Source organism: Myxocyprinus asiaticus, chromosome 9 (genome assembly GCF_019703515.2).
Source record: "Myxocyprinus asiaticus isolate MX2 ecotype Aquarium Trade chromosome 9, UBuf_Myxa_2, whole genome shotgun sequence".
NCBI classification, from domain to species: Eukaryota; Metazoa; Chordata; class Actinopteri; order Cypriniformes; family Catostomidae; genus Myxocyprinus; species Myxocyprinus asiaticus.
In genome coordinates, this window is record NC_059352.1 from 37,778,570 (window position 1) to 37,798,359 (window position 19,790).

Consider the following 19,790-nt stretch of genomic DNA (forward strand, 5'->3'; position numbering starts at 1 on the left):
CTCGTCAATAGCCTCAGGGAACTGGACAGACTCGATGACTACGGGGAGCTGGATAGGCTGTGTGGTGACTGCCATGGTCGGGAGCACTGGCAGTGACTGGGAAATGGCCTCCGTTGACTAGGGTGCTGGAAGCGACTGGGGAACAGCCTCCGTGACTCTTAAGAGATACTAAGAGAAAAAATAAACCACATGGCTTGGTATGGAGATCAGAGCAGGCAAACATTGTGTTCTCAAATGCTAGTCTGGACACTGTTCTGAGGGATAATGCAGGAATATTAGCAAGGCTTTACTGAGGGAGACACAACAGCTGGTACTAATATATTGGCATGCCTTCCCCTCTTGCTTTAGAAAGTTTGCGTCATGTAGGTAGTCTTTATCTCGCAGATGTTAAACACTGGTATTATACTACTAGCTAAGTGCTCATCAGTTTTCTAAGATGTCAAAATGCCTAAAATCCAAAAAAGTGCACTTTTAACTTTCAACAACCATCCAACCCTGTTTGCACCATTTAAAAACACCACTTTTATCTTGTAGGCATTGTTTAGACCAAATATGGCGGAGCGCTATGACTGCCACTACTGCAAAGAGTCTCTGTTTGGGAAACAGTATGTTCTGCGTAATGAAAATCCTTACTGCATGAAGTGCTATGAGAGCCTCTACTCCAACACCTGTGAGGAATGCAAGAACCCAATTGGCTGCAACAGCAGAGTATGTACATCTTTACAGTTTGCACTTAAAATGTTATTAAATTACTTAAAGGCACATTCAAAAAATGCTGCGACTGCTCCACTTCTGCTGGAATTAGTTCAGAAATAGCTCTTGAAAAGCTGTCATTGTTTGAAGGTGCCAATGCAATACATTTAACTGGTCCTTTAACAGGAATGGTATTTTCAAACACAACTATACTTGGTCCTTTCATGGGTTTTTAATGATTGGATAGCTATCCCATCATGAAAAAACCAAATGTAAATGCCCGAAAAACTACAGCACATAATCAAATGGAAATTTAGGACCCAAAATATGACAAAGAAAATGCAGCACATAACAGCTGCTGCCTTTTGTACTACAATACTCAATTTAAGCAATATTAGCTGCCTCCCATTTTTTATTTTTATGAGCCACATCAAGTACAGCAAAATTTTGCTGCCCAGCATTAACATTATGGAAGTGAACGCTGTTATACTGTATTAGTATATACAGTAGGAATAGTAGTTTTGCAGAGACTCATTTAAGTGGCCATGTGTAAATAGATGCATGTGTGTAAATAGGCCCTAACAGACAGCAGGAAATGTGCACTTTTCCTTTACTTTTATTAGAATAACTGTTCTAGCTGACTTGGCACTATGCTCAGAGCTGAGCATCCAGATTAAGATTGTCTTTAAACTGGCTATTTGCATACTGCCATTTTTATTTAGTAACAGTGTACAATAATCCAGAGCTCTGTGTGTCCCTTCCTGAGATCTAAGAGATCACAGGGTAAGCGGAGAGGAATAGGGGAGTATGAATGCTATCTCATGCACTCTGGGATGAGTCCAGCATGAAATCAGTGTTGGGAAGTGAGCCCAGAACCGAACAAAGAGACTAGATGAGCTTTTGTGGATTTAACATCCCTCCATCACCCTGGTGATGGACACACCGACCTTCACTGCCATTTCAAGAACATAGCAAATCTTACAAAACTTTTACATATTAAAATCTAAATATTGCAGAAGAACATAGCAAATCTTACAAAACTTTTACATATTAAAATCTAAATATTGCAGATAAAAACATTTTGTCTTTTCATTTACACTTTGTATTTATACATAAATAATTATTTATACATTAATTATACTATTATTATTTATTTTATTTTTTGTTTTTACTATTGCTTATACTCAGGGTTAGAGATCTGAACAAACCTCTAACCCAAAGATATTAAACTTGGGTTGAACTCAGCCTGCACCGTTGTACTAAGAACATGAATAATATCTTATATTGTGCGACCTGTTGAGAACAGGCATGCATTTACCATACTTTTCAAAGCAATTAGACCAAAATTTTCACCTGGCGGATGATGAAATCCCATAAACTAACAATAAAGTATTGCTCCGAGCCAGGGACTAGAATATCATGATTCTTGATTTGGGCCAGTAATCAACCACCTAGCAACCACCCAGCACTTTCAAGCAACATATTATATGTTGTAAGGAATACACAATGCAGTGTATTATCTATAGAGTACATTTTATTGGATAATAAATGGTCCATAAGTGACAATGGTAGTTTAGAAGTACATTCACAGCCCTTGCATTGGTGTAGACGTGTGGTGCTCTTCTCTCTACAAGCTCCTGTCATTAGTGTCACATTATATGGTCATTAGTCCTGGTGAAGAGGCTGTCACCAGCCTGCCGGACAGGCCTGGGGTGGGGCCATATCTATGTGGCATGTCCTTGGTCCAGTTAGATGCCTCTCCCCCTCTAGTAGCAACAAATCAGCATGACTTCATAGCACCTAGGGCCAGCAATTTAACAAGCACTCTCTCTCTCTCTTTCTCAATTGGTGGATAATTAAAGCACTGGTGTCATACACTCATCCTGAGGCGAAGTGTGCTCACAGCACAGGACAGACTCTAACTAATGCACTCCGATTGGCAGATCACACTGTGATTGGTTGCAGACACCAGCGGTGCCCCTGCGGCTCTCATTGGAGAGTGACCTGCTGTGAAGCTGACTTTGAGGCACCCTTTATCCTACCACTCTCCCTAATTAGCTATGTTTAAAGGCTGATAAAATCCCAAAAAGACCAGTGAGGGCAACCACAGTTTCTTCCTTAAGCTTAATGCACGAAAGACAATATAGGTTAAAATCAAATTGTCTTTACCTGCTTGTGTTTGTCCTCAGGATCTGTCTTACAAGGACCGTCACTGGCATGATGACTGCTTCCACTGCTTCAGATGTCATCGTTCTCTGGCAGACAAGCCATTCTCCACTAAGGATGAGCAGCTACTGTGTACTGAGTGTTACTGTAATGAGTATTCTTCTAAATGCTATGAGTGCAAGAAGACAATCATGCCAGGTGAGTAAACATTGAAACATTTGCTTGCACTGTTGATAGAAAATTACTTTAGAAACCTGCATGACAGAATTACTGAATGTTACATGAGGATTTATTGCAATGGACCCCTTTACACCTCGGATCGGTGATCGGATCACAGTTGGATAGCACACATTGTGACTGGATTGTGATCGAATTCCTGAATCAACATTTATACTGTAGGTGTTCAGAGACGGACCACATTCAACAAAGTTATAAATGCTAAGGTGTTTACAACTACATAAGAAATACACTGTGTAAGTGATGTAAAGATGTAAATGCAATCCAGCTAAAGAATATCCAGATACTGTTTGAATACGAATCGCATGCTAATGGCATGTGTGAAGAGGGACAAAAAGGTAATTGTATGTGTGTTGTCATCAGTGCTGGGTATTAACAGATGTAATCCATAAAAATGTAATCCAGATTACATGATTCCAAAAATCAAGTATTTGTAAGGAGATAAGTATTTAAAAAAAATAATTTAATCAGATTAGTTACTTTTTAATGTTTTACATGATTACATATTAAATGGGAAACAGCAGTAAATTGTTCCCATACATTTTTTTTTAATCTTTCAATTTTTTCATTGTAAATCAGCCTACCAGTGATATACAATCAGTAAGTCTTCGAGAGAGGGATGGGAAGGGTTATGGTACTGCACACACATATCTGATACTAGCCACTAGCAAGGTGGCTATTACACTAAAGATGGAACGGTCTCACAGCATTTGACCACTGGATTTACAAAAATAATTTCACTTTTACGGAGACACAGGGCAAAAACATTGCAGTGCAATGTAAACTTTACCTTCCAAAACGTAATATCCTATCCACTGCAAATAATTCCACATTAAATCTAAAGAAGCATTAAGAGGTGTGCTTGTGTGATAAGACAGGAGAGGAGTGAGGATCTAAATGCAGCTTTAATAGAAAAATGAACACAGTAACTCAGACTTAAACGAAACACAGGAAACCAGGCACAGAACCTTACAACACATGTAAAGACTGACAAAAAAAAAAAAAACCAGGGGAAACAAGGGCTTAAATACAAATGGGCAAACAAGGAAATGAGGAACACCTGGGGAAAACAATCAGGGGAAACCAATCATGAAAAGAAACTACAAAGGACTACAAAATTAACAGGAAACAGGAACGGGGAACTAAACAAGAATTTCCAAATAAAAGTCTAAGCAAAAACACAGGGAATACGTGACAGCTTGTATGTTTTCTTAACTTTACATATCTAACCAACTCCTGACAAACACATTTTAATTATGGACTGAATTATCACTCTGTGTGTCATATAACCAGGTGTGACTATGTCTTTGGAAGGGTTTTGTCTATCAAATGCATCAAAATGATGCATGTCATTTCATATTCACAATGTAATCCACACATAAATGTTATTTTTAGTTTCGCAAATTGATTTTGAACTCTGCTTAATAGAATGCAGACTAACATTTGTGATAATTTTTGAGACTGAGACTGAGATTGAGATTTTTTTGTGATGTTGATGCACAAATATGACTGATCTGATCTGTAAGCACACATGGATGGTGTTTGTAATGCCGAAACTGCCAGAGTAAGATCACGTTTGTTTAACCTGGAGCCAAACCCTGGGGCCAACATGATCACACAGGAAGTCGCCATGTTGTTTCTGAGAGTTCCAGTACCCTAGGATCGGCCACATCATGCAGACTCATTGACAAGCAGCATCTCCCATCAGACATTTTTGCATCAGCTCAAGTATGTTTACCTTCCCTTGTGGTGCCACCGGAAGCATGTTGTGTCAGTAGTGTGGGAGACATGGATTCGCATCCTGTATTGAAACTGGGAAGTAACTGTGTTTGCATAATCAGTGATAAGCGTGATTCAGAAGCCCTGTTCACACCACCGTTCACATTGTTGGTTGGTGTCGCAAGACTCTATGATCTATGTCACTAGTGGGCGTTCCTACTGCTGCCACCGCTCTAACGTTATTGGTGGACTGCACAACTGGAGAGCTTAATGCACCATATAATTAAACAAGATGAACGGTTTATCAATATATTAAACTCACTCTGAATGCCAGCATGGTTTTTCATGCATCATTTTATTAGCCCATATCCATGTATGTGGTTACAGACAAAGGATATACAACAATGAAATCACTCACAGAAACTTTTAACTTCTCTTCCGTCTTGCCTGCATTTGCCTCCAGTATCTTTACTCACAGCAGGCGGGTGACATGAGCTTCACTGTCTTCACGAATGTCACTCGTCATTTGCATAAAGTTTACATTTTCTCAGCTTGTCTTATCGCTCCCATATCGATCTCTGTCACTAACGGTCTAATGAATGGGATCGTGTTGCTATGATGACACTGGTGGTGTGAACGGGCTGAACATTATATTTTTACTCTACTGATGGTTAGGTATAGGTTTTGGGTTGGGGGGTACAGTTTATAAAATATGTATTCCTCTTCACTGTATTACAGCTGCTAAAGCTTTTGGCACCCCTCCATGGTTTCGAATTTCGATAAGCACAGACCAATTTTAGCTAAAGAAATGTCAACCTACTGTTTCCGATTTCACTGTGAGATCAGTCTGCCAGGGCACCTGTCCATAATTCCAGAAACTCTCCCCCAAGAAATACCTGTTAAACTCAAACATATTTAAGTCTGTCATTGACTACGTTTACATGCACTCTCATAATGCGATTACAGTGTGATTAAGGCAATACTGTGATTAAACTGTTCATGTTAATAGAATTGTGATTATGATATTGCGATTATGCTAATAATCAGAGTATTGATAATCGAAGTAAGATATGTGGAGTACTCCTATTTTAATCACTTTATACTGGAATGTAAACACTTTAATCACATTTCTTCCACTCTGATCAAGCACAGGTTCCAAAACATCACAAAAGAGAAGAAGCTGCACTTACTTCTCAGCTTCATGCGAAACGGCAGTTTCTTGCACTGTTTTCCAGCAGTGGTGCTCCCCAACTGCAGAATCTACAGCCCCACGGCTAAAGAAAACATATTTCCCCGAGTTGTGAATGTCCATTTGTAGTCTTAATTGAATGTTGGTGAGCCAAAAAAAATTGCAAGTTTGTCCTGGAGTTTGTGAAACGAGTTTGTCCTCGCAGGCGGAACACAGCAACATCCAGCTTGTGTATTCCGATTCACAAACAAGTGACTCGTATGAACAGATTCTCTTTAGTGAATCAAAACAGACAGAGCAACCAGTGTAATCTGATAAACAAATTACTCTTATGAACTGATTCTTTTTGGTGAATCAAATGAGACAGCACATTCAGTGTAGTCGAAAATGACTTCTCATTAGTGGTTCTTTTAATAAATCATTTAAAAAAACTCACAAACTGATTTTTTTTTTTTTTATGCCAAACTGTATTTAAAGATACATATTTGCAACAAGATGTTTTTTGTAATATTATTTTATAAAAAAGCATTAAAACAAAACATTTCTCAGCAGTAATCAGAGTAATGGCAAGTAGCATGTAAACTGGATTGAAGAGATTTGCCCATATCATGTAAACATCTTAATCTAATTATTCCTTATACTGAGATTATTACAATAAACTGTAGAGCTTGTAAATTATTGTAGAGCTCTGTCAGCATCATGGAGGAAAACACGCAACTCCCTTCGTATTTTTAAACTATGTAAAATACATTTATGATCCATGCTTCTTTTTCTGCTTTGCTTTTACAAAACATACTTGTCAGTTAAAATTTTTATTTGTGTTTCATGACTGTCATGTTTATGTGTTTTGTTCTTGTTTTCATGTGTTTTATTTTCAAGTTTAGTTCCTGTTCCTGTCATGTCATGTGATTTCCTGTTCCCTCATGTGATCTTGTCATGTGTTTCCCCTGTTCACGTGTCTTGTTATCTTGTTTATAATTTAGTCTTGTGATTGGTTGTCTTGTTTACCTGTTACCCATGTCCTTGTATATAAGCCCTCATGTTTGCCATTGTCTAATGTCAGGTATGGTTAATGTAACGTAGTCCAAAGTCAAGTCAAGTCAAATCAAGCATTTATAGTTAGTGCACTTGGGTTCGTCACGTCATCGTCTTCATCATTGTCCTTGCCAGCATCGTTACAGAATACCTGACTGCCCATAATGAACCCAGCAGTTCAGCTCCTTCGTCTATACCAGGGGAGTCGTCCCCTGGAGGATTATGTGGAGCAATTCTGCGCTCTGGCTTGCAGGGTGGATTTTAATGAGGTGGCCCTCAAAGACTGTTTCCGTTTTGGGCTTAATGAGCCGATTTTCTCTTTGATGCCTGACGGTCGGTGTGCTGATGGCCTTGCTCTGTATATCGACCTTGCTCTGTATATCGACCATCTACTGAGGGTGGTTCACTATTTACTGTAGGGCAGACGGCCAACGCCCACGCCTGCCACAGCCAATGAGCTGGAAGCCTTGTCCGTCCCAGAGCCGCCGTTGCCAGCCTCGTCCGTCCCAGAGCCAGCGTTGCCAACTTCGGCCGTCCGGAGGAGGAGGAGAAGAAGGGAACGAAAGTCTGAGTCTCCACCCATGCCCACGACCACAGAGGTCGTTCCCAAGTCTCTTCCCATGTACACAACCACAGAGGTCTTTTTCAAGTCTTTACTCATGTACACGACCACCGAGGTCGTTTCCGAGTCTCAGCCCATGTTCACGACCACAGAGGTCATCTCCGAGTCTCTGCCCATGTACACGACCACGGAGGTAGTTTCCAAGTCTCTGCCCATGCTCACGACCACAGAGGTTGTCTCCGAGTCTCTGCCCATGTACACGACCACTGAGGTCTTTTCCCAGTCATCCAGGACTCTTTGTCTCGAGCCTCCCATGGCTCCGCCTTCCACGCCCGAGTTCCACGTCATGGCCGCCACACCCGAGTTCCACGTCATGGCCGCCACACCCGAGTCTGCTACATGCCATGCCATGTCATGCCTAAGCCTGCTCCATGCCATGTCACAGCCAAGCCCCAGACAGCTCCATGCCATGTCACAGCCAAGCCCCAGACTGCTCCATGCCATGTCACAAGCAAGCCTCTACTCCACGGTCCAGGCCCGCCTCTGCTCCAGCGGGGACCTCCATCCCTGCATCTCCGCCTTGGTCCTCATCCCCATCGGCTCCGCCCCTCGAGCCTCTCAGGGCCCCACTTTCCATTGGCATTGCCCTGTTCCCACACCCCACGCCCTGTCTCGCCAGACCATGCCCCACGCCCTGTCTCAACAGACCACGCCCCACGCCCTGTCTGCACTTGGGTTCGTCACGTCTTCGTCATTGCCAGCAGCCACTCATTACAATGACCCTATAGGTGCCTTTTTTTATCTCACTCAGTAACAGACAAATAGCAAGTAAAACACAAACAAATCATAACAATTCTCATATTTTGATTCATATGTTTTCTTAAATGCATATAAGCAACATTTTATCAAAATAGTATAGACATCAAATAAATAAGAGTTAGGTCAGAGGTAATCCAAAAGTAATCAGATTAGATTACCCAAAAAATATATTCCTAGAGATTACGTTACCGATTGCAGTTTTAGTCAGTACCGGATTACAGATCAGAAGTAATCTAAATAGCAGTGGTTGCCACTGATAGAGGAAAGTAGTAGTGTGGGACAAGAACTGATGAAATAAACACCAGTAATCAACTTGAAAGCGAGACATCTGAGAAACTCTGATTGAATAAACTTAATACATTCCAATGTATTAAGTATTCATCTATTCCAGTCATCCTCACTACCAGCCAAGTCAAGAGACAATAATCAACTCTTGCACTTTTTCTGTTCCTTTATAAAAAAAATGAAATTTCTTTGTTTGTCTTTCTCTATTTTGTCTTTTTCTGATTATCTTTTTTTCTCAGGCTCCAGGAAGATGGAGCATAAGGGAAACAGCTGGCACGAGACCTGCTTTACCTGCCAGCGCTGCCAGCAACCCATTGGCACCAAGAGCTTTATTTCAAAGGACAACAGTAACTACTGTGTGCCATGCTACGAGAAGCAATTTGCACTGCAGTGTGTGAACTGCAAGAAGGTAAAAATAGCAGAAAGATAATGCTCCAGGTAATAGGGAGCATAATGTTCCAGGTTCAATAAAAGTTATACACTGGCGGCCAAAAATTTGGAATAATGTTCAGATTTTGCTGTTTTGGAAGGAAATTGGTACTTTAATTCACCAAAGTGGCATTCCACTGATCACGAAGTATAGTATAGACAGTAAAGATATTACTGATATTAAAAAAAAAAAAAAAAGTAACATCACTATTTGAAAAAAGTAATTTTTGATCAAATCTAGACAGGCCCCATTTCCATAAGCCATCACTCCAACACTTTATCCTTGAGTAATCATGTTAAATTGCTAATTTGATACTAGAAAATCACTTGCCATTATATTAAACACAGTTGAAAGCTATTTGGTTCGTTAAATAAAGCTTACCATTGTCTTTGTGATTGTTTTTGAGTTGCCACAGTATGCAATAGACTGGCATGTCTTAACGTCAATATTAGTGTTACACCTGCAGCGTCTGCTATCTCTCCAGAACACTGCCAGAGGTCTCCATCTCCAGAATCTAGCTTTCCCTTCACGAACTACTTTTCCCATAATCCCCCACTTAGACTGATTACTCACTCACCTGTTTCATATTATCCCAGACTATTTAAGTTCTCTGTTTACCTGCATTCAGTGTGAAGTCTTGTTCTGCCAATTTCTTTCCATAAGAGCAAAATCTGTATATTATTCCAAACTTTTGGCCACCAGTATAAATGTTAACTGTTAAGATCATTCGACAGCATTTGTGACATAATGTTGACTACCACAAAATATAATTTTATTTGTTTAATTTAAAACAAGAAGTTATAGTAAGGAACTTACAATGGGTGTGAATGGGGCCAGTCCACAAACAATAAAATACACACCGTTTCAAAAGTATAGCCACAGGATGTAAACATTACACGTGTTAACATGATTTAAGTGTGATAAAACCGTTTAACTTTTTTTGTGTAGTTATAATATAATGCCAGTGAATCCCACAAAATCATGTTAACATACATTTTGTCTTGTGGCGATACTTTTGAAGTTGTGTGAATTCTAACATTAATGGACTAATCCCCTTCACTTCCATTGGAATTGCCTTTATTGTAACAGGTTTTTTTTTTTTATTTTAAATTTTTTTTTTTTATATATAAATTAGGGACAAGTCGAAATTATATTTTGTGGTAATTAACATATGCCACAAATGCTGTCAATTGAGCTTAACTTGTATTGAACCTATAGTCAGTGCTTTAACTCGGCTTATATATTAAAAGGATTATTTGACATTATACCTTACTTGTTCTCTCAGCCAATCACCACTGGGGGAGTGACCTACCATGACCAGCCATGGCATAAGGACTGCTTCCTGTGCACCGGCTGTAAGCAGCAGCTTTCTGGCCAGCGCTTCACTTCTCATGATGACTTCCCCTACTGCCTGAACTGCTTCTACAACCTGTATGCCAAGAAGTGTGCTGCCTGCACCACCTCTATTAGTGGTATGACCTATGAAGTAAACATTTACATCTTATTTTTGGAAGGTGCTTATAGGCTTGGACTTGGTATATTTTTCAGCCGATAAAGCAAATTTAGATTTATTTTGATAAATGTAGAAATCCTTGATACACAAATATCATACTCTTAAAGGAATATTTCATCCAAAAATAAAGCCTCTGTCATTTACTCAGTCTTATGTTGTTCCAAACCCCTGTATGATTTTCCTTCTGTGGTGGGACACAAAAGGAGATTATAGACAATGAAAATGATCATTCACTTTCATTGTGTGGAAAAAAAAAAATATGCAATGATACAATATGGTGACTGAATCATACAGAATTGTGTTTTTTTTTTTTTTTTTTTTTTTTTATGAATTTACTTGTCTTTATTTTGGAACTGTGCCCTCCTGAATATAGTACTTTTATGAGTCCCCCTATAATCATATTGCCCATTTTTGCCATGACATTACTGCAGTGGTGATCAGAAGTTTTACATTGTCATCTGTTTCTGTCATGTCCTCTGCAGGTCTGGGAGGAAGCAAATATATCTCTTTGGAAGAAAGACAGTGGCACAATGACTGCTTCAACTGCAAGAAGTGCTCTGTGTCCCTAGTGGGCCGTGGCTTCCTGACTGAGAGAGATGACATCCTGTGTCCTGACTGTGGCAAAGACATCTGATCAGATAGCATTGCACTGCTTTGCTTAACATTTGATGCTTTTATCAAAGTTACAGGTAATATATTTCCAGATAATTAGCTTTTAAAAGAATTGTTTACCCAAAAATGAAAATTCTCTCATTTACTTACCCCATGCCATCCCAGATGTGTATGACTTTCTTTTTCTGCAGAACGCAAAGATTTTTAGAAGAATATAGCCACTCGGTAGGTCCATGCAATGAAAGTGAATGGTGCCCAAAAGTTTGAAGCCCCTAAAAGCACATAAAAGTAATTAATAAGATTCCAGTGTTTTAATCCATGTCTTCTGAAGCGATTCAATCCATTTTGGGTGAGAACAGACCAAAATATAACTGTTTCAGAATAAATCTTGACATCAGCAGTCTCCTTGGCTATCATGATTTCAAGCTTGGTTACACTTCTAGTGCTTTGCACATGCATCCTGCACTAGGAAGCAGGGGGCACAACTACCCATTTTCGAGGATGTATGCAATACCTACACTGGCTAAATTGGAGTCCCCCTTTCGTGCCACCAGTGCCTCCCCCCCTTAATATGGCGCCCCTGTGCGTTGCATACATTGCATATGGCTTTTGCGCCTCTACTAGGAAGTGTAATTGAGCTTGAAATCATGGTTGTGCCTAGAGACTGTAATGGCAACATGTACAGTGAAAAAGGAGTTATATTTTGGTCTGTTCACCCAAAATCTTAAACCACTGGAGTCATGTGGATTACTTTCATCCTGCCTTCATGCGCTTTTGGAGCTTCAAAGTTTTGGTCACCATTCACTTGTATTGTATGGACCTACAGAGATGGGATATTCTTCCAAAAATATTTGTGTTCTGCAGAAGACAGAAGGTCACATCTGGGATGGCATGAAGGTGAGTAAATTATACTATACCTTTAAGGAGCCTGTGCGTGTCAGGTTTTAAAATGAGTACAAATAAAGCAATATATGCTTTTTTTTTTTTGTTTCATTTGAAAGATTGTTATTGCCTATTTACAAGTTATTGTATTTTTCAATAGTTTTTCAACATTGCTTTTGACATCAATGAAATTGTTAGACTGTTTAAAGAATGTATTTGCTGCAGCTGATAAACTAATTAAAAGGCATTCGTGCAAGCCTCCGTATTGCTCACTTAAAATCACTATAATCCAAATGTCACCAAGTGCATTTACTCTAAATGTGCCTCAGCTGTTGTGCTCTTATATCTCAGTGAAACCCAAAGCAAAATCCAAAGGTATAATTCAATGTAAATCAGTTCCTCCAGTTTATGTAATATGAGTCTATTGTCTACTGTCTTTACCCAATAATCTAACTGAAGGTGCTCTATGGAAAAAAGTTTCATAGATCACAAGTCTGGCCATATACAGTACATGTGTACAAAATATTCAAGCATGCAGTCACACAAATAATAAAGCACAGTATTAGCACATTCTGAACAAAGGGGAGGAGAGTAGCTTATTGTCCTAAGGTGTATATTTACAGGTGCATCTCAATAAATTAGAATGTCGTGGAAAAGTTCATTTATTTCAGTAATTCAACTCAAATTGTGAAACTCGTGTATTAAATAAATTCAGTGCGCACAGACTGAAGTAGTTTAAGTCTTTGGTTCTTTTAATTGTGATGATTTTGGCTCACATTTAACAAAAACCCACCAATTCACTATCTCAAAAAATTAGAATACATCATAAGACCAATAAAAAAAAAAAACATTTTTAGTGAATTGTTGGCCTTCTGGAAAGTATGTTCATTTACTGTATATGTACTCAATACTTGGTAGGGGCTCCTTTTGCTTCAATTACTGCCTCAATTTGGCGTGGCATGGAGGTGATCAGTTTGTGGCACTGCTGAGGTGGTATGGAAGCCCAGGTTTCTTTGACAGTGGCCTTCAGCTCATCTGCATTTTTTGGTCTCTTGTTTCTCATTTTCCTCTTGACAATACCCCATAGATTCTCTATGGGGTTCAGGTCTGGTGAGTTTGCTGGCCAGTCAAGCACACCAACACCATTGGTGTCATTTAACCAACTTTTGGTGCTTTTGGCAGTGTGGGCAGGTGTCAAATCCTGCTGGAAAATGAAATCAGCATCTTTAAAAAGCTGGTCAGCAGAAGGAAGCATGAAGTGCTCCAAAATGTCTTGGTAAACGGGTGCAGTGACTTTGGTTTTCAAAAAACACAATGGACCAACACCAGCAGATGACATTGCAACCCAAATCATCACAGACTGTGGAAACTTAACACTGGACTTCAAGCAACTTGGGCTATGAGCTTCTCCACCCTTCCTCCAGACTCTAGGACCTTGGTTTCCAAATGAAATACAAAACTTGCTTTCATCTGAAAAGAGGACTTTGGACCACTGGGCAACAGTCCAGTTCTTCTTCTCCTTAGCCCAGGTAAGACGCCTCTGACGTTGTCAGTGGTTCAGGAGTGGCTTAACAAGAGGAATACGACAACTGTAGCCAAATCCCTTGACACATCTGTGTGTGGTGGCTCTTGATGCCTTGACCCCAGCCTCAGTCCATTCCTTGTGAAGTTCACCCAAATTCTTGAATCGATTTTGCTTGACAATCCTCATAAGGCTGCGGTTCTCTCGGTTGGTTGTGCATCTTTTTCTTCCACACTTTTTCCTTCCACTCAACTTTCTGTTAACATGCTTGGATACAGCACTCTGTGAACAGCCAGCTTCTTTGGCAATGAATGTTTGTGGCTTACCCTCCTTGTGAAGGGTGTCAATGATTGTCTTCTGGACAACTGTCAGATCAGCAGTCTTCCCCATGATTGTATAGCCTAGTGAACCAAACTGAGAGACCATTTTGAAGGCTCAGGAAACCTTTGCAGGTGTTTTGAGTTGATTAGCTGATTGGCATGTCACCATATTCTAATTTTTTGAGATAGTGAATTGGTGGGTTTTGTTAAATGTGAGCCAAAATCATCACAATTAAAAGAACCAAAGACTTAAACTACTTCAGTCTGTGTGCATTGAATTTATTTAATGCACGAGTTTCACAATTTGAGTTGAATTACTGAAATAAATGAACTTTTCCACGACATTCTAATTTATTGAGATGCACCTGTATATCAGCAGGGCTGCAGTTAGGAATTCTTGGGCCCGGTACAAAATGTGTTCAGTTGGCCCACCTCCAGTCTGGGCCGGTTCTAGACATTAAGAGGCCCTAGGCAAAATTTATGGTGGAGGCCCCCAGGTGGTCGGGACTTTTTTTTTTAACGTATTATTTTATTATTTAGTGTGGTATAACATGCAACAAAGTGATAACTTATTCAAACAATTACTTAATCACATAATCTGCTTCAAGCAGTATTTAATTTTATTAAAAGATTCAATGGCTAATAATAATAATAATAATAATACAAATCTAATAGTTTTTTCTCTAAGGTGCATATTGTAGCAGCCTGGTAGCTTATCTGATAAACTGATAAAAACCTGTGCACCCCTGTCTCATAATAGTTGCCTATAGCAGCCAGTCAATCAGAATGGATTTTCTGCCAGCTTTTGCCATGTTGCAATATGCATCTAGCTTGCTGTGAATGGTCTGTGGGTATTTCATGCTGTCTGAGATTGAGACTAACCTTTAGCATTGATCAGATTTAAATATCATTGAAGCTTCTTTGTCTTAATTGTTTAGTGTATTACAAGAACATCAACTAAAACATAAGAGAGTGCAAAATAAACAATCCCACATCCATAATAGATTTTGATATAACGACATACTATATTACTATTAATATTAACGTTAAGAGTTTATAGCCATTTCTAAAGCTTCAACACACTAAAGAAGGCATTTTCTTATTCCCTATACTTTTTAATAAACACTAATATAATAAATATAACCATTTTAATGTTTTCATTAACATTAATTTTACTGGTTTAAGAATGGACCACTGAAAACCCCTTATCTGTCGACCACTAATACAGTATGAATAGCCTACTAGGAACGCATTGCATGTTCTCTAAGAAACATGCTGAATTCATTGTTTCTGAATCAAAGCTCACTATGTTTAAGCTTGTTCTCTATAAGTCAAGCATCTAGATACAGTACTCATTTGATCGACTATCATTTTCTGCTGCTCTTGTTTTTGCATAGAGCACATCAAATTGAGGTTCGCAGCTTTTAAGCACGCAGCGCAAGTAGGGCACAGCACAGAGGGAACATTACAGTTACCCCATCAACGTGCGCTACCAGGACGGTATTCACGGTTGCGCACTGTCTCCGTGTTTATATCCGCATCTCCCGCTGAATGCGTTTAGATACACTCTACAATATGAAATATGGAAAGGTTCTGTGGACCTCCCTCCAGTCCGGGCCCCCCTCAAGCCTGGGACAAAAGATCCAGTTGTCCCCCTTATATCAGTGATTTGGTCCATGTGACATCACAAGTTCCACGAATTCCAAATGAGCCATTTTTGGAGCTTGGTTTAAATAAAAGCTCTTTTTCTATTAAGGAGGAAGTTTTCAGTTCTGAAACTTACAATATGTTTTTATCAACACACTCTCAGGGCGAAATCGTCAGGATTCATACGACTTTTGTCTAATTCATATGATATCGTGCGACTGCACTTGTTTGAATTCCTACGACTTTCACTACAGCCAATGACGTTGCTGGACATCGTTTCCATATAATACGTGACAATTACTTGCTTCTGTCACATACAACAGCTTCCTATCATGTTTACACACTCTACTGATTGGTTAAGTTTAGATAAGGGGTTTGGATAAGGGCATAATATTAATAAGGATGTCCTTAACACTTCGTGTGTGGAACTTGCGCTTACTTCCGCATTAGACAGCCGGGAATTTGCACGTGATGAAGTCGTACGAGTTTATGCAAACAACATTGTGCGAGACTATACAAAATAGCCAACTCTTAAATTATGTATGAATTTTCATGAGATTGGGTTGGTTTTTATAGTACAGTGACCTCTTATATGTCAAAAGATAAAGGAAAATTTGATTCCTCATGTCATGACCCCTTTAAGGCCTACTCTGACAGGTGAATTATATTACTCTTGTAAGTCAACGCAACATGATATTCCAAGACCTTTCCTGGGAAAATGTCCCTTTTTTGTGGCAGAATACCAGAGAAATCTGAGATGCAAAGTCAATTCTTTTTAATTTAGTAAACCAATTTTGTGATTAACTTTTATATTAACAAGTAAACAATGTCAGCATTATGTAATAAATGTCATCAGATGCTGAAGCAGATTGAATGCTCTCCTGACTTGTTAGAACTTGAAATGAGAAAAGAACCAGGCAGTCGTGTCTAGAAGGGATCCCTCTCTCGTCAACCTCGTGAGATTCTTACACGGCATTAATTTGAAGTCGCACAGCAACGAGGAGCGCTTGTAAAAGATTATTTTAAAGTTTTGATGAACACTCAGTTTTGATGATCAAATCAAGTTCTAAAATAAATATTTCACATAATAAAGTTTATAACTTTAGCTCTACGTCTGCTACTTTTGGTCATGAGATACTGTTGGTCACTGGAAAAGTACATCAATCAGCTCAGCTCTAAAGAGTCAGACTGGGTGGTCTAGTGGTATCTAATCTGCTCGAATGCTACTTTATATTTTAATAAATAAAGATTGCATCCCCACCTCAGTGAAGTATATCTTAAGTGGGGACACATTTTTATTTATTTATTTTTTGCGATTCAACTGCACACACACCTTTTAACACAAACACCTTTTAGTTCATAAATTACTGTTAATGTCAACTAATTAAGTCATAATAACAGAATCTAAGATTTAAAGTAATATGTGCCTTAATAACATGAAGTTCTGTCAAAATATTACTGTATCCTAAAAACATGGGATGCTATATTTCAAGAATACAACAGGATTTCTTAATAAAAGTAATAAGGTAGAGACTATTTGCACTAAGTGTAAATAGCTTTGCACTAAATGTAAATAGCTTTGCACTAAGTGCAAAAGTGTTAGACCGATACTATTTGCAACCTAATTAAATACTAACAGTGTGTTTATTTAGAGTCCCACAGACACCCTACACCAACCTATACCCCTAAACCTAATCCTAACCTCTTAGGATGAATATAAAGGTTGATTTCCTTGCAGTGATTTGGTCACGATGAAGGTCAGAGTGTTGAGAGAGAGGTTTGATCTGGGTAAAATTAAGCATGGTTTTAATATAGTAACCATAGTAGCCTATCACCATGGTATTTTATAGTAACCACTAAAACATGGTTATGTTAACACCATAAACTATGGCTTCTGCCAAAAAAAAACATGGTTACTACAATATTACTTAAGTAAACCATGGTTAATTTTACCCGGATCAAACCTCTCTCTCAACACTCTGACCTTCATCGTGACCAAATCACTGCGAGAAAATCAACCTTTATATTCATTTTATTTACTAAGTAGAGAAGGAAAATATTAAAAGTGGAGACAGCAAACAGAATGGGGAAAACTGGGTAAAAAAGTGGATTTGAACCAAGATCGTCCGCATGGAAAAATCACATCCACGCCATTTTATCATACTAAACCATTAACACTGAAGGAACAGTTTGTCTTTAATTTCTTTGTTTCCACCAGACTATTTCAGTGCAAATAGCCACACTATGTGGCAGGTATTTACATCTAGTGCAAATAGTCACACTAGTAAAAATGTTATATTATTGATATATTGATAGTTTTTAATGCTCTCCATCTTAATACGCTTATATCTGAGCGTAAGAATCACAGGCGAAAGCATCATAACACAACGTGCACGCACAAGAACTTGACAAGAGAGGGATCCTTTCTAGACACGACCGAAACAGGCCTCCTGCTCTCTATTGTGGTAAAATTTGAAATAACTGTTGTAAAAGGGTTTGAAAGGGGTTTAAAGGTGTAATATATTTACTGCACTAAAGCATAAAATTATCAAAATATGTTATCAGAGATTTAGGAAACATGTTAAGTTGAAATTCTGGCTTCTACAAAAACAATGCTACAGCCAGTATATTCTATTTTGAAATGTCCTTGGGGATGGAAATTGTTTGTGTTTTGGCCTGTGTGATCCCGCCCACTACCCATTTCCCAGTAGTATTTCTACACCCCAGGTTGTCAGATTTGAAACATGTTAGTGGGCAAACAGCGCGCTGCAGCCATGGAAGCCAGCAATACATAGCTAACATTGACAGAGTTATAAAAAAGCCACATGAGCTGGTTTATAATTTGCAAACAATAAAAACATTGCAAACGTATACATTAGCTCGTCGCTTGCCACTGTCAGTTTGCTCGTTCCTGTTGCATGTCCTCAACCTGGCAACCCGCATGTGCTTCGAGTCTGAGGGGCTGTTTACACGACAACGTTTTCAACAAAAAACGGAAAACTTTATGTGTTTTGGCTGTTCGTTTACACGACAACGGCGTTTTGGGGCCTGAAAACGCAAACTTTTGAAAACGGGTTTCAAAGTGCCAGTTTTTGAAAATGATGCCGTTATCGTCTCTGTGTAAATGTACAAAAACGCGAATTTGTGAAAACGATGAGGTCATGTGCACGCGTATTACGTGATCAGTCTATAGGCATGTGTGCGAGTTCTTCAAAGCAACGCGCGAGACATTCAAAAGTACAATGGCGGAGGACTGTGTTTGTGCTGCTCAAGATTTTGAGTTTATTGATGCTTCTCCAGCAAAGTGTAGATTTAATGCATCACTACTACGACCAGCGATCGCCATCTTCATTGTTTGTATTCACCGCTCTGTGGAAAAATGCTTATGTGCGCAGGCACGTAGTGTTTCTTTACAAAGTTACATCGGCAACTACTGGCCTGGCATGCATAATACAGCATTTTTAGTCGTTTTTGCGGATCCGTGTGAACGGGGATCGTTTTGACAACGTTGTCATCTGTACGCAAAACTTTTAAAAAAAGCAAAGGAAAAACGTTTCCGTTTTTAGAACATCGTTGTCGTGTAAATGTACCCTGAGGAGGAGGGGGTGAGGGAGACAACTCTCTCCAATATTTTGAATTTGGACTGCAGTACCCATTTTAAACACTTGATGTCAATGTTACATATTGCTCCTTTAAAGGATGCATGTCCTCTTAAACTTACATAATTCAAACACAAATGGTTTATATTTTTAAATAGACGCACAACTTACATAATTTCAGTAGTGCACCCACATGATAGCCAAATCATACTGTTCATGTGTTACACCTGCTATAGTTTACTTCCACGTTGCTTCTTTATCAAATAGCAATGTCAAATGAAAATCAGGTCAATCACAGACACATCAGCGTCACCTTAAGAAAGAAATAGCATGTATAACATGTATGTTTACATACACATGGAATGCTGATAATACACCATTGTCGCACAGAAAATCAATGTGATATAGTAGTCATTTGGATGAATACAGTACTCATTTGTCTTGTAATAAATAAATATAATTCCTGTTATAGTAAACTTATATAGATATTAAATAATTAAAAAAAATATTCATAAAACCTGATACTATTACATATAAAGGGTCTTTTAATGACCCCATAC

General features: G+C 38.9%; 1 protein-coding gene across 2 annotated transcripts; it reads left to right on the forward strand.

Moving 5' to 3' along the window:
- Positions 1–552: 552 nt before the first annotated feature.
- On the forward strand, positions 553–11,452 carry LOC127446630 (four and a half LIM domains protein 2-like). Of its 2 annotated transcripts, XM_051707711.1 has the most exons (6): positions 553–708; positions 2,883–3,061; positions 3,951–3,952; positions 8,945–9,114; positions 10,421–10,607; positions 11,131–11,452. In XM_051707711.1, the coding sequence occupies exons 1-6, from the start codon at positions 553–555 to the stop codon at positions 11,280–11,282; spliced, it is 846 nt and encodes a 281-aa protein (XP_051563671.1). In that variant the 3' UTR covers positions 11,283–11,452. The 2 variants fall into 2 exon arrangements, with proteins under 2 accessions (XP_051563671.1, XP_051563670.1); XM_051707710.1 differs by lacking the exon at positions 3,951–3,952 and having other exon boundaries at positions 2,883–3,057.
- Positions 11,453–19,790: the final 8,338 nt, after the last annotated feature.

Coding starts and splice junctions, on each gene's coding strand:
- LOC127446630 (XM_051707711.1), top strand. CDS start 553: ATGGCGGAGCGCTATGACTGCCACTACTGCAAAGAGTCTCTGTTTGGG. Junction 709..2,882: donor CAATTGGCTGCAACAGCAGA/GTATGTACATCT, acceptor GTTTGTCCTCAG/GATCTGTCTTACAAGGACCG. Junction 9,115..10,420: donor AGTGTGTGAACTGCAAGAAG/GTAAAAATAGCA, acceptor TTGTTCTCTCAG/CCAATCACCACTGGGGGAGT.